Source organism: Acartia tonsa, chromosome 1, assembly GCF_053477335.1.
Source record: "Acartia tonsa isolate MP-2025a chromosome 1, ASM5347733v1, whole genome shotgun sequence".
NCBI lineage: Eukaryota > Metazoa > Arthropoda > Copepoda > Calanoida > Acartiidae > Acartia > Acartia tonsa.
In genome coordinates this window covers 58,020,149-58,038,415 of record NC_137260.1, presented here as the reverse complement: position 1 = coordinate 58,038,415, position 18,267 = coordinate 58,020,149, and the positions used below count along the sequence as shown (strand labels likewise).

Below are 18,267 nucleotides of genomic sequence, written 5' to 3'. Positions count from 1 at the left end.
CTTATTTGGCTTATATACCAAATCATCCAATTTGTTGATAAATTACTTACAAGCAATCAATCTTAATAAATGCTTATTTGGCTTATATACCAAATCATGCAATTTTTGGATAAATTACTTATAAGCAATCAATCACATTTGTTGCTTATTTGGCTTATATCAGCCAAATCTTCTCTTTTTTTCATAAACTGCTTACAGGAAGGAAGGGATTAATTATTACTCCTCCTTCTTTTTCTTCACTTCAACTTATATAAGCCACTTTTACTGTAAATGACTGAGTATTTATTTACTCCACCCTCTTTTAACTCACAAGTAAGACCAATTTGTTGTAGAATGCTGATATAAGTAAGCAATTAGTATTCTTTATGGCTTATCAGTAATTTACCACAAAAATGGCACAATGGCACATTTAAGTAAGCCAAAAAAAATGTTAATTGCTTACTTACACGTTTTGAGATTACTAGGGTACTTTACATTTTATCACAATTTTGTCTAAATATTTTAATATCAACAAAAAAGTTAAATTTATACACGGGTCAGTTTAAATAAAAGTTAAATGTGTTTAAAGTTATTTCAATATATTTAAACAAGAATGACAACATCCATAAAAGCGAAGCTCTGAAATGGAAGGACAAACAAACATTAACAATTGTAGATTGTCAGAACTGAATTAGCAGAATATTGATGCATTAGCACAAACAGTATTGTAAGTAAATTTGTTGCAAAACTGCATAAATAGATGATACTGTTAAAGGACATACTTACATTTTTGGGACTTGTTTACAGAGATGCTTCGCTTAAAGCATTGTACCTTGTTGTAATAGGAATCAGTATTCAAAAAATCAGAAGAATCGGATAATTTTAACATACAAAAATTTGTTGTCAAAAAAGTTAAAAATCAACATGTTTAAAATAGACATACGGACATTCTGGTATTAATTATAGAGTTGCTACGCTTTCTAAATTGTACCTTATTACTACAGGAATCATCATGCAAAGTTTGGAATCGATAAGGCAATTCTACCCAGTTTAAATTTACGAAAAGAGCTATCTGTGACGTACGTACGGACGGACCGACCCTAATCATAGAAAAGCTTCGCTTTTAAAAATAGGAATTTAATGGTAATTTTGTTTGTTCTATTGACACTTAGACAGTTTCAAGTCGTAAAATAGTCTAGTAGGAACTTGAGAATAAATAAACAAAGCAAATGTTATTAAAGAATTTAATCAAAACAAAGCTTTCAAATAATTATGGTCTGCACGTCAAAGCTATAAAAGAAAAACGACCATACTTAATTTTCAGTAATTATTTTATCAACATAAGTATGTAAGTCAGTAGAATATCTTTATGTCGATGACATGTCAGCTTTGACCATTTTTATGGAATTATAATTTATTTGAAAACCGTTACAACGTTTTTTAAGGGGTGTTTCGTCGTATTTTCACAGTAGCTTTTCTACTATTTCTAGCTCATACGGGGGGCTCTAACCCTGCGGGTGAATCACCAAACCTAACTTAACCTAACCTAACCCAAAATAACTTTTGAAAGCTACTGTGAAAATATGATGAAACGCCTCTTAATAGGCGTTGTCACGAAAGGGAGTACATGACATTCTCTTTTGATTTTAAAAGAATATTCGAGTTATAATTTATGGATGTTTTCATCCTTTTTTAAAAGCGAAGCTTTTCTAGAATTAGGGTCGGTCCGTCCGTACGTCCGTAACGGATAGCTTTTTTCGTTAATTTAGGCATTTTAGAATTGTCCTATCAATTTCAAACTTTGCATGGTGATTCCTCTAGTAATTTGGTATGATTTAGAAAGCGTAGCAACTCTATAATCATTACCATAATGTCCGTACGTCCATTTTAAACATGTTGATTTTTAAAAATTTTAATGGGATCTAATTATTCGATTTATCTGATTTTTTGCATATTGACTCCTGAAACAACAAAGTATACTGTTATAAGCGAGGCAACTCTATAATCAAGTCCTAAAAATGTAAGTATGTCCATAAACATTATCCTGTATCAAGCAGTTTTTCAACAAATTTACTTACAATTTTGCTTCCAATCTTATACATTAATATTCTGATTATTAAGTTCTGACACTATACAAGTGTTAATGTCCGTTTGTTCTACCGTTTCAGTGCTTCGCTTTTATGGATGTTGTCATCCTTGTTTGTTTTAGAATTTGCCAGGAACGAGTATGGACGAGCTGCTAAATGCGGAGTTTAAAGAAGCATTTGATGAATTTGACAAGGTATTTCACAAATCATTATTATTGCATTTCAACTGCAGACTATTTTCGCAACAAATATGTATCGCAAAAGTTTTTTGTTCAGTTTAGAGATGTTTCGCCGATTTGTATTGATTTGAATCTTTAATATATAGGTACTGAAATCTTGCCTTTCCAAATTCGAAGTAAAAATAGATTTATTACTACTTAAAGTTTTAACCAGATTACCATGTATTCTTCTATATTGAATCTTGTAGCTGGCGAAAATAATGACCCTGTCCCCATTGAATTCCTCTACCCCAGCCCCCAATGTCCATATAGCAACCTAAATTGAAGACAATTTTTCCTTTGTCAAACTTTATTTTATATTCATTGAAGGAAGTAACATATTTGTGTTAGTTTGACTTTAGACTATCATATGATAGACTATTTCTTTGTTTTGAGATATCAACAGATAATTCATTCAAATATTTTAAATGTTTGATATCTAAGAAAAAAGGTTATATTTTTTTGTGTGAAAGAAAGTGTGAAATGCAACGATATGTAAACATGTATTTGTTTTAGTAGCAATGCCACTCTAAAACTATGTCTTAACGCTTTGCAATCTGTCTAACGATCCGTCAATCTGAAAGTTACATAGATATTATCAGAAAAAATAACTGAAATGCTGTTGATTTTAGATAAATTCTAAATATTAAAAAACATAGATTATTCTCTAACAATTTATATAAATTTTATACTGCATATTCATGTTTTGAACAAAATGTTAATATCATTCTTATTTCTGATTATATAGTCCTTGTTAAATATGTGTAGCAGATTTTGCAAGGAAAATAAAGAGAAAAAATGGAAACTTCTTACTACATGGCCATAAAAATTACACTAGAGCACTAATACATTGCAGCTTCAAAACAAGTTCTAACAAGGATGATAGTATTCAGAGGTAGCGCAGTATATAAAAACAACATTATGCCGTTTTACAGTAATATTTTAGTAATAAAAAAAGACCAGTGCATCAAGTAATTAAACGGTTCAACTTGCGACCGTGGCTTAATACATAGCCCATCCGCTCGTCGTTGGGGAGGTCATGAATTCAATTCTCGAATCAGCACTGAAAACTGGTTCCTGCTGCTGCGATTTCAGATGTCTGACATTGGCAGACGGAGTAGGGGGAATGCTTTTGCCCAAAAAGGACCAACTCATTAACTTACACAGTTAGGACTTAAAGTCAAAGATCGTGTAATCAAACAATTATACTGGTACTTAATACCCCAGATGTTTGAACAGAGAAGGAGAGATCAGGCAGATTGAGTACACAGTTGTACTTCTTTGTGTACGTTTGCACGTTTGTAAATGATTTTGATAAGCTTGCGGACATACGGACGGACATTCCCTAGTCATAGAGCAGCTATGATACTAAAAATGCACCATGTTACGCAAATTAGATGGGACATCTCACTTTAATCTTTGAATAAAAAGGCAATTGATAGAATTAAAGTATTTGTTGCTGTTTTTTTTGTTTCAATAGAAGAAAACTTTTTTTGTGATGAAAGGAATTTTTTGTTTTATATTGTGCTCTCTCTTTCTCTTCCCCCCCCCTCTCTTTCTCTCTCTCTCTCTCCCTGTCCTCTCTCTCTCTCTATTTGTTTATTTCCAAAACCTCGCTTAATTATCTATGTTCAAAACTTTTCTTTATATTTTCCTTATTCATATCATTGCTCCATAATTCGATTCAATACTCAATATAACCTAAAAAAGAAACGAAAGAATCAACCCCCCCCCCCACTCCCCCCTACTCATTGTTTTCAATTCATTATCAGTTGCGCGTCAGTCATCTGTAAGGAAAATTAACCTTTTTTAATTTTAAAAATCAGCATGAAGCCTAAACCTGGCCCAAATATGGCAATCCATCTTTTCATAAAATTTTCAAAATCTCCAAAAGGGGTTAAATTTAAGGCGGCGTAGCCCTGTTTTAAAGAGCGATGATTAAATTAAAGTCTAGAATAATTTAGGCCACTCTTTTTCATATATTCTTGGATTGGGTTGAAGAAAAATAATCTTGACATTGATTAACTTAGCACATTAGAGTGAAACACTAAAGATGGAAAAGGTTTAAATAACTGTATTTCCCCATCGCATTGTCCTTGTGCTGACTTTCGATTGGGTCATTAATAATCAACCAATGGTGTAGTGTGTATTAACTCAGCCAAGTAGCAGCAAATAACTTGGTTGCAGACGAATAAGGTCATTTAAAGAGAAAGGGAGGAAGTTATCTGTATATACATCTATACAATAGATCTGTTCGTAGGACGGCAGCGGGACCATCTCCACCAAAGAGTTGTTAGGAGTGATGAGATCCATGGGTCAGAACCCCACAGAGGACGAGCTGTTGGCCCTGGTCATGGAGGTTGACCTGAACGGCGACGGAACCATTGATTTCCCCGAGTTTCTGGAGATGATGAAACAGAAATCCAGTGAAGCAGATCAAGTAAGTTAGTTTATCTTTACAAAGCTTCCCTACAAATATTAAAGTTGTTTAAAATAAAAGATAAATAAGTGCTATAGAAATTCAAATTTATTTTTAAAATTATTGCTAACAAAATATATTTTTCGATTAAAATCTTCGTAAATGTTTTATTTTAATTTACTAGTTTACAAGAATATAACAGTTAATAAACAAAACACTCAAACAGAAATGAATGACCAGGAATTAGAGAATCTGCTCCACAAAATTTTAAATAAATAAATGACTTATACGTAACAAATCCTCCTATTGTTCTTTAGACGGCAATTTTATGTAGGTGCTTACATGAAAGGGAAAATCGAGCACTAAAATCCACCAACCTGCATATTTTTAATTAAATTGAAAACATGGGGATGGGGTAAATTTTTTATATGTCTATGGGGGACCCCTAGCCCTACAGGGCCTTAACTTATAGGGACTTTCTTTGCTCAACAAGGTCCTTTGAGGGAAAACACCACACTACCTCCTATTTATATAAAAAGCTAAAATGTACTTAAGACTCGTATTCAAAGATATTTGAATAAAAAGAATTGAATATTTCAGGAAGCAGACTTAAAGGAAGCATTTAAAATTTTTGACCGCGATAAGGATGGCTTCATTGACATGAAAGAATTGAAAAAGGTAATTCTATCTATTTAATGTATTCCAGGGCTCGGCAGCCTAATGTCAGCAGCGTTTAAATCTCAGTAAAATCGTTATTGTGACTTTAAAATTCTGCTGAATGTCGAGACCTGTTCCTAAACAGACAATTTCTTCTTTTCAGCTGTCGAGCCCTGATATATTCTTTCTTAAAAAGGCAATTTTCTAAGAAAATAAACAAGGATATGAGTTTTAAGATGACGTAGCTATAAATGTATTTTGTTTAATGAAATGCATAATTGAAAACAAGGATAATTAAGTACAGTAGTTGCTAAATAATAACAGAAAGTCATACATTATCTATAATACAAAGTAGAATGATGTCTGCCCGTCCGTCCATCTGTCCGTCCGTCCGTCCATCTGTCCGTCCGTCCGTCCGCCTTTATGTTCCTTAAGTTCTCGGTAACTACTGAACCGATCGGATTCTACTCTCAGGGAATATACCTACTGATCCTGTGGTGGTTTTAGGCTATCTTCTTGGGAGCTGGGACACCCCCCGCAAAAAAAATACCCCTCCAATTTTTTTTCCACTAATATCAGCGAAAATTGGCGACCCATTCGCAATTTTTTCGGCTGGGTAGGTAATAGAAGATGTAATGATTCCCATACTCACATCATTTTTTAAAATTGCCTCTAGTGGGTAGGGGCAAAGATCGCTAGTGAGTTATAAACAAAGAAAGAAAAGTTTTTCAGAACATGTATACTTTAATTTTAATTTTAGATAATGTGATTTCTTATGTAATTTTGTATACAAATTTGATTTTAAATTAACGATTTTGTTTATTTTTCTTTAGACAGTCTTCTGTGAAAATCATTAAAAGATCTTTTGATGAATTGATATTTAGATATTATTATGAGCGAAGTTTGTAAATAACTCCTTCGCAGGTTTAATTCGCTTTGTAATTCTCTTTGTTTTAAAACATTTAAGTGTTTTTCATTCACTTTTATACATGTTCATTAAAGTTTAAAAAATAGTTTAATTTAATGATCATTAACTGGATGTTAAAATTGCTGCGACATCATTATACATTCGAAGACCGACAGAACTAACTGACATAAACAAACAATTATAAAGTAGCTTTGCTATTAAATATCCTGAGGTGGTCAGGCAAAATTTTTTTTTGTGAAAAATCCTCCAAAATCACATAAAAAATCTACAAAATTAAATACAATCATATAAAGGCTATATATATTTAAGATTTTGTTTAATTTTTGTAGATTTTATATATGATTTTGGAGGATTTTTCACAAAAAAAATTTAGCCTCACCAGCGAGCAGCGAACCTATTTTTTTTAAGAATCCACCTCTGTAATAATACTATTTAGGTTGCCAACATGCTAGGAGCAACATTATCTAAAGAAGAGGTTGATGAATTCATGAAAGAAGCTGATATTGTAAGTATATGTATTGTAGACATTTTGAAACTACTCTACAAGTCTAAAGAATTGTCTAGTGTTGTTTTTTTATGTGTAGATTCCGAAGTCTTTACTTAATTACCGTGTGACGGCGAGATTCTACTTCGATTTTTAAGTGATTATATAGAGAATCCAGAGCATCATCCGCTTGTAATGGAATGCGATACTCATAATCCAAGGATATTTGGTTTAGTAACATCCAACAGACAACCAACTCTTTGATTGTACAACCTTTGTCGGAGAAGTCCTAACTGTGCCTGTTAATCAGTTGCGCCTGATTATGGGCCAAGGCATTCCCACTACTCTTACTATTTATGTCGTGCACCTGACATAGCCGCAGTAGGAACCATTTTTAACCATAGGTAAAATAAAAGCATTAAATATAATTTTAGCTGAATTTACTTGGCTTACTTATGTGAATACTCATGATGATTGTTAAGCTTTTCATATCAAGGAAATCTTTAAATTTGAAATGACAGAACAAAAAGGGAATTGAAATGTAATTAGTAGAAAGCAAATTAAAATTTACAGCTTTTAAAAATGTAGGAAAGTGTCCAGTCCTATTTTTGTATTGCGCAGCAACTCTAAATATTTTCCATAAAAATTTTAAATGAAATTTTAAATAAATCCGTGACGGAAAAACATTTATTGTAGGATTTATGAAAATCATGGAAATGGTCTTAGCTGCTTTGTAATAAAATCTGTCAATAAATTTTAGATAATATTAAATTTGACAAAGATAAATCTCTTTTAAGACGAAAAAACTCTAAATCTCTAAAATTTCAAATAACGATTCAATGAAATATTTGCAAACAAACAATTTTACAAATGTTTTTTTAAATATAACTTACAAAATACTTTTCAGTACTAGCTCCGATAACTCCGACAATAGACCTAACAGAATAGCAACTACAGTATACTGCATGCGGTTGTGTAATTTGCAAGATAGTTTTAAATTTGCAAAAAATTGAGTGACTTCTAAGGACTCAACTTTAGTAAATACACAGCATAAACAAAAATTTTTTTAGCGTGTCTCTAAGATAGGGTCTAACTTTTTAAAATGCTTTTTGTGTGAAAGTGGGGATTGAGTTTAATGTTTCACCACTCGAAAAAAGGAGTCACTACCCAAATATTTCACAGAAAAGAAATGAGAAATATCAATTTATTTTTTATCCCAATACAAAATTTGACAAATGATGATGGGTTGTCCCGCGCTTGCATTGGCATGAACAGATATGCTTGCAGTTTCCCTTATACAACAAGTATACTACCCACCACCCTTCGCACTTTATTTTTTAACTAGCGGCTACGAATCCTAGAAGCCTCTAAAAGGAGTTGAATTCAATATCCATTTTATTTTCATTTTAGATTTAAAAAGAACTTTTTTTGAGGGGAGGAGGTTAATTTTTTTCTAGGGCCATTTCTTTTAGTGGTACCCGCCACTAAATAGTTATAAACCTTTCCAGCACCTATGAGAAGCTATCATGTAAAGGAGAACCATATTGGTTCAGCAGTTATTGGTTATTTCAGCGAAATCCTTCGTTACAAACATACAGACAATGAAACAAACAAGCAGATAGACATCCTGTTACTTTATTATTAGGATAGCAACATTAATGATGTTATTTTTAGGTTAGTTTGAGTTATAGAGATTACAAAAACATATTTCAAGATTAAAACTCTAAAATATAAAGGGGGGGGGGGTGAATTATCTACAGTCTACTTGTCCATTTAAAGGCACAAACCAATATTTTGAAAGAATTTTCCTTAAGTTGTCATCATTCATGAACTCACACGGTCAATACTATAATTTCATTTCTATTGTTTTTAAAGGCATTATGTATAATTTAGTGACACATCTAAATATATGAATTGTATGGAAAAAACTTATAGTCAAACCGAAAGTTGTAAATCTTAAAGAGTTTTCAATATTTACAAGAAGTGAGACTAATGTTTTTGTATAACCTTATTTGACGAAAAACAAAAAGGGTGTAAATTAATAAAGAGAGAAAGACCAAAAAAAAAGATTTTGCAATACTGAAAGCACGCAGAACAGAAATACAGAACAGCTTTGCTTACAAGTATGAAAGATTATTTTAAGAGTACAATGCGAAACGGTAATGAGCAAACTAAATACTGACATGACCGATTAATACAGAGATTATAACAGGATTGAAATATGGATTGATTTGATAACCGCGCAAGTTTAACCATTTCGATGGACAGTATTAAATGCCATTTCTTGAAGTCGTACGCAATCATATGCATGTTGGAAGGGTGACACAGATTTCAGATTGATTTTCTTATTTTCTCTATAGATAAAAGCGATGCTTACAAGATTTATATGAAAATGAACTTTTCTCAAATCACGAAAACTGAGATTTGAAATTTGCGCAACTCTTCCAACATTGAACCAACCAATCAAATTTCAGTAAAATTCACCAAAGTTGTTAAGACAACGAATAAGAAATCATAAAACTTAGGGGACTAGACATGTATTAATACATATAGATTAATAGTATTATAGATGATGACAACCACATGACCAATTAACTAAAAGATAGCATAGAGGTCAAAATAGGATTTTTGTTGATATGAAAACCGGATGACCGTAAAATGGGTTGATATTATGACCGGAATTTTCGATCAAAAGGTCAACAAAATTATGATCAGGGAACTAAAGGGATAAGACAATGGCCGATAAATTGTTGTACATCCCCAATGATGATACATAAAATTACCACCTCTGTTGATAATAATTTATGGAAACTATACTTAATGAACCAACCTATTAAATTTCAGTAAAAGTCCCTAAAGTTGTTAAACCAACGAATAAGAAACGTTATTATACATAAATTGTTGGGGACTAGTGTAATAAATAGCCAAATGTCCCCTCCCTCTCTGTTTAATATTTAGATTGAAAATGTGCGTGAGGGGGAGTACAACAACCACATGACCGATTTACTAAAAGATAGCATAGAGATCAAAATAGGATAATTGTTGATATGATAACCGTATGACCGTTAGGGATAGGGAGGTCAAAAAGGGTAAAATGGGTTGATAATATGACAGGAATTTTTTATTAAAAGGTCAACAAAATGAAACGTTTGGAAACTCCACTTAATGAACCAACCAATCAAATTTCAGTAAAATTCTCCAAAGTTGTTAGGCCAACGAATTAAACTTAATGAAATAAACTACGAAACCTTTTAAAAAATCAATCTAGCACCCCAACCAATAAGCAAATTTCAATGAAACTTAATTGGTGGAAACATGTAGAATGAAAACTTGTACAATTTCTAAAAATTTCAGCCGCCTATCTTGCATAGGAGCAGAGAAAATTACGTTCCCCCAGAGGGTTACGGGCGGACGGACATACAAAGTGAATTATGGAGTAGCTTCACTACAAAAATCAAATAGGTTTCTAACCGAAAAAAAAGTATGCGTTTGTCCTGTATTATGTTTTGCTTGTTACGTAAATTTTATTTGAATCCTCAAATATGAATGCTTATAAAATTAAAATTATGATTCACAATACAATAATTCACATTGGCCCTTCAAAAATTCACTAAATTCTTAATATTTTGACCAGTTTTTGTAAAAATTTAAAGGTGCATTGTTTACAATTTTTAATTACTACAAATTCTTAGTTGTCAAAGCTAAATGTTGTCTGAAGTACTACAGGGATGAAGGGATCAAGGAATTGTTTAAATCTTGCAAAATATTTAAAACACTTTTTTGAAAACAACTATTTGATTTAAAAGCTTTTGAACTAAAGGTATGTCATGTATTTTTTGAAAACTCTAGTATATATAAAATAGGTTTGGCAATCCGTCTAATTTTTGGACCAAATTCGGATTCTTACAAGAATCCTTTAAAAAAAAAACGGATTCTCCGCGGATTACGGATTCTTCTTTTTGGACGTGGTTGAAAGAAAAAACTCAAGACGCTAATTTTAGCCTAACAATTAAGGATCCGAATCCGGATTCTGGATTCCAAAAATTGGGCGGTTTCCGGATCCCCGATTCGGATTTGGATTGCCAACCCTAAATTAAAAATTGAGGATAAATTCAAAAACTTTTACCCAAAGTATCTCTAATGACGTCATATGATAATAATCCATTATTATAATATAACGTCATTTATCCTCTTTTTTATAGGCAATTTAAAGAGCTTCATTTTTTCCAAGTACATTATCGGAAAATAGCACAAATGTATTTTTTTTCTTTTTTGGGGTTGGGGGCGGTTGTTCACTTTTTTGAGCTTCTAAAAAACAATAGGACTATAATATTACTGTTATAAATATTTTCTTTCTAAATGTCTGTATCTATATAACTCTGGAATTGCTGCTATAAATAATTAACAGGTCCATACTACTACTGCATTCCTAATAGGAACATTTTCTTTCTGAAAATATCATTTATGTGCCCTCATACAGTTGGGTGGATCAATTAATATATCTTTACTTAAAAAATAGAATCAAATAAGACTTTTCTCAATTTCAACCTGATTAAAAAGTTTGAGTATAGTCCCTTTCGTAACAGCGCCTCTTAAGGGATGTTTCGTCGAATTTTCACAGTAGCTTTTGATAGGTTATTTTAGGTTAGGTTAGGCAATTGCCCCGCAGGGGCTAGATATAGGGGAAAAACTACTGTGAAAATACGACTAAACGCCCCTTAAAAGGCAATGTCACGAAAGGGACTATAGCTATAATCAAATTTGTAAAGCAGATAGCAATAGATTTAGGTTTGTTAGAGTTGTCCTACCAATTTTCAAATTTAGCATGATAAATCCTGTATCAGTTATGTAAAATTAACAAAGCGTAGCAGCTATATACATCAATACAAAAAGTCCACATGTCCTGTTATCATTTGATGATTTTTTATCTTTTGTAAAAATTATTTTTTATTTATCATTTGTTAACTTTGTGTTGGGTTCCTAAGTAGCATCTCCAAATTAAGTATGTTTATATCAAGCATAATGTTTTAAGATAACGATTTTTACAGAATTTAATGTTGATCATTAATATATGTCAATGTCCATGTAATTTCATTAGAATGATTTATTTTTTCGAGAAGGCTAAAACCTTTTTTTCAATCTTAACGAGAAGAAACTTTTTCGTCTTTTTAACTGTTCTATCTTTTTGCTTGTTTTCCTTGAAATGCGAATGGAATTTTTTAATTTTTACAAATGACAAACTTTATTTATTTTGTTGCGCAATTTAGTTTTTAGAATTTAGTTTTCATTTTGTTAAATAATAAATATATACAAAAGTAGCTGTATGTATGTGTCTTGGTCTACAATTTTTAGAGTATCTTTGGATAGTTTGCAGTCAGGTTTTAGGTTATTTTGTGAAAGGGGTTGGTGATGGGGGCACGTCTACCCCCACTGAGGGTATATAGTTCTGTAAATGTTTGTAATACCCTCTCATCATATTAAGTATGGGGGAGCATATATCAACGCCCCCCCCCCCTTCTCTAAGAGAAAAGCCCCTCGATGTGGTGGGCTTGATAATTAGACACAACTAGAGACAAGAATATTGCTTTGAAAGAAAAACTATTTTGTTTTTACCTTTTTTCCTATCAATACAAGTTATTTTGAATGAGATACATAAAGTCAATAAATGTTTTATTGTTTTGAATTACCTTGTAAGGGTGGGATTCTCCTTCGATTTTAATGATCATCTAAGGAATCAAGAGCATCATCCACCTGTAATGGGATGCGATACTCAAACACCCAAGGATATTAGGAGAAGTAACATCCATCAGACAACCAACCCATTGATTGCACGACCTTTGTCTGAGAAGTCCTAACTATGCATGGAAGTGAGTTGCGCCTGTTTATGGGCCTGGGCGTTCCCCTTACTCTTATTATTTATGTCACGCACCTGACATAGCAGTAGTATTAACCAGTTTTAACGTCTTTAGTTATGACGCAGTAACGAGATTCGAACCTATCACCTTCCCAGCGACTAGCGGATGCGCTACATGTTGCGCCACGATCGCGGGTAATGGTAGGCAAAATAGTTGATCTTATTATTTTATTATTTACAGGATGGTAATGGAAAGCTGGACTATGATGAATTTGTCAAGATGATGCTGCAATATTAAAATGAGTGAAGCGAAGCTTCAAAGAAACACGCGTTGCGTGCAATCAAAACATTCAGTGAAAACAATGACTTGAAAATGCAAGTGAAATAAAAAAAAACACTTAAATTAAGTGAAAAACATAAAATATACAAACTTTGATAATACCTTTAATTAATCATAATGATAAATTATACATTTAACAGCTTAGATAAAGATTTTAATTATTTACATTGAAAATATCTCTTCTTAATTTGTGTATCTGCATGTTTGCTCATAAAGGGGTAGATGCACGAAGTGCATTTAAACTCAAAGTTAGTAAACTGCATATTTATTTTCTGTCCATTAGTTTCATCTAAATCTATAGGACATGTATTTGAAAGAATTTCAATTTTCTACCAGGTAGATTTTAAAATATTAAGACTTAAAAATCATTTTTTTTTTGGATATATGCAACTTAAATTGCTGTCCTGTTTTCACAAAAACAGCATGATGGCTACTTTGGTGGTTCCTAATTGATTGCTATTTATTGTAGTACAAAATTTTATAGGATTCTTGTAACTTATGCTTGCAATCAAACTCGTTAAATGCACTTCATGCAACTATCCCTTTAACAAGGAAAATTGTGTTCATAGGCAGCTCAACAAATAGCAACATTAAAGAAAAATTCAAACATTTTTTCAGTAATTAGTTTGTCAGTTATTTTACCATTTGAAAAAGATAATCTTATAAGAAATTCACAACTATTAAACTAAGATCCCAGTTATGGAAAAGCTGCACTACAAAGAATTTAGTGTATTGAATTAGTGTTTGAATTAAACTAAAAAAAACTTTGTCAAATTTGGAAGTGGGACAAAGGGTAAAAAAAATCGGCCATGTGACGTCATTAAGATGAGGAAGATGAGAATAGAAGGGGGAAAGAAAACCCCAAAAAATAGATGGAAAATCCCTCATTTTTATGACGTCACATGGCTGACTTTTGTGTTTAAATTTCTATAGAGTATTTAAGTTATATTTGATAAAATTTGAACAATATACGTGGTGTCTGGAATTGAAAAGTTCTTTGGCAAATATTTGTAACAATGTGTGCGTTAGGGGGGTGTGGGAGGTGAATAACACCCTCTTATTTGAAATCAGAGTTAACATTGGGGGGTGGGGGGTGAGATGTACTCATTTACACGCGTCTTTTACCGGTTTTAGAGAGTTGTCAAATTAAACAAGCTTGGTAGATTTTAATTTTAATTAAATCGTGTTTTACAAATGTGCGCGAAGCGCGCTGCAAACTTTACAACAATTCGAACATGAATTTTAGAGGTGAGGGTTGGGTTATCTTCTAAGAAGATTAAAGATTAAAACAGCTAAAGAAGAGTTACAAAGCATCCCCATTCCCTTGACACACGTCCCCGAATCAAATACATTTTAACATTTCCAAATTGGAAAATAGAAAAACAATAAGAAATTTTTTAGCCTTGAATATTTTAGGTCCTGCACTGCAGACTTTCCACCTAACATTTTATTTGCTAATACACGTGAACTTTTAAATGTTTGGAGTAGGGTTGGACCGGATATCTGGCCGGATACCGGATATTAAAACTATTTGGATACCGGATATCCGGCTTATTTATAATGCCGGATATCCGGCCAGATATCCGGTAATTTGCCGGATATCGAACGTTGGTCAGATGTCCGGCCAGATACCGGATATACGGTGTTAGAAATCAGCCGGATATCCGATATCCGGCCAAAAAAGTATTCGGCCCAACCCTATTGTTTGGAGATTGTGCCTTCAAAATATCAATTTTATTTATAACAAAAACACTTTTTTTGTAAAGATGTCTGTTTCATTTCATTTGAATTTTAGATTTAAATGATTTGTTAGTTTATAAACAAACAAAGAGTGAGTTTGTGCATTATTAGCAAAGTTAAAAAAATTTTGATTTAAAAATTAAAAAATTAGATTTTCTTTTTCTTTCTCAAATCCAACAATAATTTTGTAGCTGAACAAAGTGTCTCAAAAATCAGCCATGTGACGTCATAAAAATGAGGGATTATCCATCTCTTTTGTAGGGATTTCTCCAATCATCTCCCTCATTTTTATGACGTCATATGGCTGATTTTTAAGACACTTTGTCCCGCTTTATAATTTTTCAAAACGGACGGACAGGTAAAGTTTTAGATTATCAGCTAAACTAAATTTTTTTCCTAGTATACAAATCAAAAGTTTATCAAAACTGTTTATATAAAAATGATATTTTGAAGTGTTTATAATTGTCTTACCTGTGATTTTAATACATTATTGTATGGTATCATTTAAATGTAAGGGTGTAGTCCCTTTTTGTGACAACGCCTCTTAAGGGGCATTATGTCTTATTTTCATAGCAGCTTTTCTCCTATTTCTAGCCCAGTCGGAGCCAATTTACTAACCCTGCGGAGCAATCACCTAACCAAACCTATAAAAAAAAAACTATTTAAAGCTACTTTGAAAATATGACGTAACGCCCCTTAAGAGGCGTTGCCACGAAAGGGACTATACCCAAATGTAGTTTATATATGATATAATTATTATAAAAAAAACTAAGCTCACTTTGAAATATTTTTGAAAATTCAAAAGTTATTTGATACAACCAGTTAGTCTCTTTTGAATGTGGGTATTACAAAAATATTATCGGCTATAAGATGATATCATTATAAAGTAGGGGTAAAATGTTTTTAAACGTTTAAATAATTAAGATTAATATATTTCTATTTCTTCTTTAAAACTGGTTATACTTCCTAAGTGAATAAGGTTAATAAATTTGATATGTCACCCTACAACTTTTCTTATGTATTATTAAAAGAGAAGCTTTTCTATTTTGAAGCCCGTCCGTCCGTAACGGATAGCTTTGTTCGTTAATTTAGACATGTTTAAATTGTAACCTAAAATTATAAGCTTGGTATTAAAGACCTAAAACTATACGTCGGATTTAGAAAGCTCTATATCTTTTTCCCAAAACGTGTGCATGTTCTGTGTATGTATATTTTGACCTCAAAAATATAATGGATATTAATTTCTTTTATGGATTGGTATGTTGTCGTTTTTTTTCATAATGGAAGTTGCCGTTCCTGTTTCATTGCTAAATCTATTATTTAGAAATGTGCTGTGATTAAAAGCCCCAAGAAAACCACAACAAAACAATGTGGTTGTTTATGTTCTGACATAAATTTTTATGGAAGTTTTAAAATGGTTTATAATAGGTTTTAAGTGGCACCCTCCCCCCCTCCCACCCCCAATTTTTTTTCCAATGCAAACCCAACCACCCAACTAGTACCAAGAACAGTTAATTTAAGCATACAGCTAATTTTAAAAATGTGAAACTACAAATTTATTGTGACTAATTAGCGGCTGCCGAGCCCTATCTTAAAATGCAGGAAAACTAGACTTTCTAATTTTAATTTACGGACAAAATTTTCAGAGAATTGAAAATTGTATATTTCCTACAATTTTCAAGAGAATATTGTTAAAAAAGATTAAAATATTTGGGAAAGCAGCACTTTTGGGCTATTTTTTTGTATTCTAAAATTATTTTTATATTTTTTACTACAAACATTTATACGCATATTTTATTATTTTCTGTCGTTTGATATTTTTGTCATTAGGTTATCAATCCTTACATAAAATTTCAGAATAAGAGCATTAGACCATTTGTAGTATTAGAACTTTTGTAGGCTTAGACCTTTTGTAAATTAGACCTCTCTCATAAAAATGCCTTATTTTGATCGGTAATATGATATGTTATTCTGTTATTTGGATGTCTTTGCCTTTTTTTCTCTTGTCAAAATTATATAGCGTTTGTAAGTGTGGACTTTATGACAGAGGAAAAATTGTTGCCAATTTAAGTTGTTCACATGGACATCATTTATTGGTCAGTTCGTTCATCCAGTAGTATGGTAGGGAATGTGGTAAATGGGGTGGCTGGGATGGATGGAGGGATGATTATTTAAGCTACCTACAAGTTTCACTTTATTAGAGTACATGATATCTGGTGTTAGATCCAAGTAATAATAAATCAATTAAGATATATTACTGAGTATTTTTTTATAACGAAATGGTCAATTAAAGTCAACTTACAGACAACAAAAGAGTAAGATTAGCTGCGCTACCAACCACTTGACCGATTAACTAACAGATAGCAAAGAGGTCAAAATAAGTTTTTTGTTCATACGATAACCGTATGACCGTTAGGGATAGGGATGTCAAAAAGGGTAAAATGGGTTGATAACATGACCGGAATTTTTTATTAGAAGGTCAACAAAATTAAGATCAGACATCTAAAGGGATATGACAATGACCGATAAATTTATATACATCCTTAATGATGATACACGAAATTACCCCTTCTGTGGATAACAATTTGTGGTTGAAACGTTTTGTCACTATACTTAATAAACCAACCAATCAAAATTCAAGTTTAAAATTAAACTACTTATAGACATTTTAAAGCTTTCCTGAAAAGAACCATTCATTTGGACATGTACTTTCCGAGATCTAAATGACCAGACAAAAAAACTTTCCTACTAAATATTTTAGGATTAATCTACTCTAAATCTCCGTAAGTCAAATTATCAAATATTAACCTCAAAACGATTTAATTTACCTATACATTTAAAAATATTTTCCTATGCTAAAATTCTTTATTTTGAAAGAATATAATATTTCATTGACCTCTTTTTGTCTGTCTTTAATAAACAAGAGAATTTTGTTCTTGGCCAACGAAGGAAAATATTAAAGAAATGGGAATAGGTAACTAGAGGATAAGAAAATCTTACTCTCAAACAGATACGTGACCAGAAATTTGCTAAGCAAGTGTGAGCTTTGATGGGATGAGAGTTTGGGGAAGGTAGATCCCTCTATTTCTTTCTAAGTTAATCTATCACGCCTATTATCTTATTTTGAAAAGTTGATATTTTTTCAAAAAGAAACTAGGTCAATTAAGTCTTGTTTTAACCCATTAGTGACGAACCGGCTTTTAACGCCCGGTTCCAGAAAATGCCGAAAAAAACCGGTTCTCAGTTTTAGGATTGCATCATTCTCAGTATGAATCCCCCCTCTACTACCCTGGTTTTCATTTCCCCCTGGAGCAGGCAGATTTGCTTACTTCCGTTTGCCGGTATAGCTTAACAAAATTTGAAAACCAAGAAAAACAAGGTGATTTTAAAATACCCCTCCTAACTTTTTTGTTTATGAAGTAAAGTTAGTGATTTTTTTCGTGAAATTTAAAGTTTATTGGCATTTTCATTCATTTGTGAATTCGTTTTATTCAAATTATTATTTTTTATATGATTTTTTAATCGTTTTTTTACGTTCTATATAGACCCGCCTCGGCATAT

The 18,267-nt window shown here is 32.0% G+C and overlaps 1 protein-coding gene across 1 annotated transcript in view; it reads left to right on the top strand.

Moving 5' to 3' along the window:
* The window catches only part of LOC145324771 (neo-calmodulin-like), a 35,122-nt gene extending 22,081 nt beyond the window's left edge, over positions 1-13,041 (top strand). Inside the window, exons 2-6 of the mRNA XM_080167402.1 lie at positions 2,189-2,260; positions 4,545-4,724; positions 5,304-5,381; positions 6,725-6,793; positions 12,868-13,041. Coding sequence (XP_080023528.1) covers positions 2,189-2,260; positions 4,545-4,724; positions 5,304-5,381; positions 6,725-6,793; positions 12,868-12,924 — 456 coding nt within the window. The 3' untranslated portion in view covers positions 12,925-13,041. The remainder of the gene's footprint in view (positions 1-2,188; positions 2,261-4,544; positions 4,725-5,303; positions 5,382-6,724; positions 6,794-12,867) is intronic.
* The last annotated feature ends 5,226 nt before the right edge of the window (positions 13,042-18,267 follow it).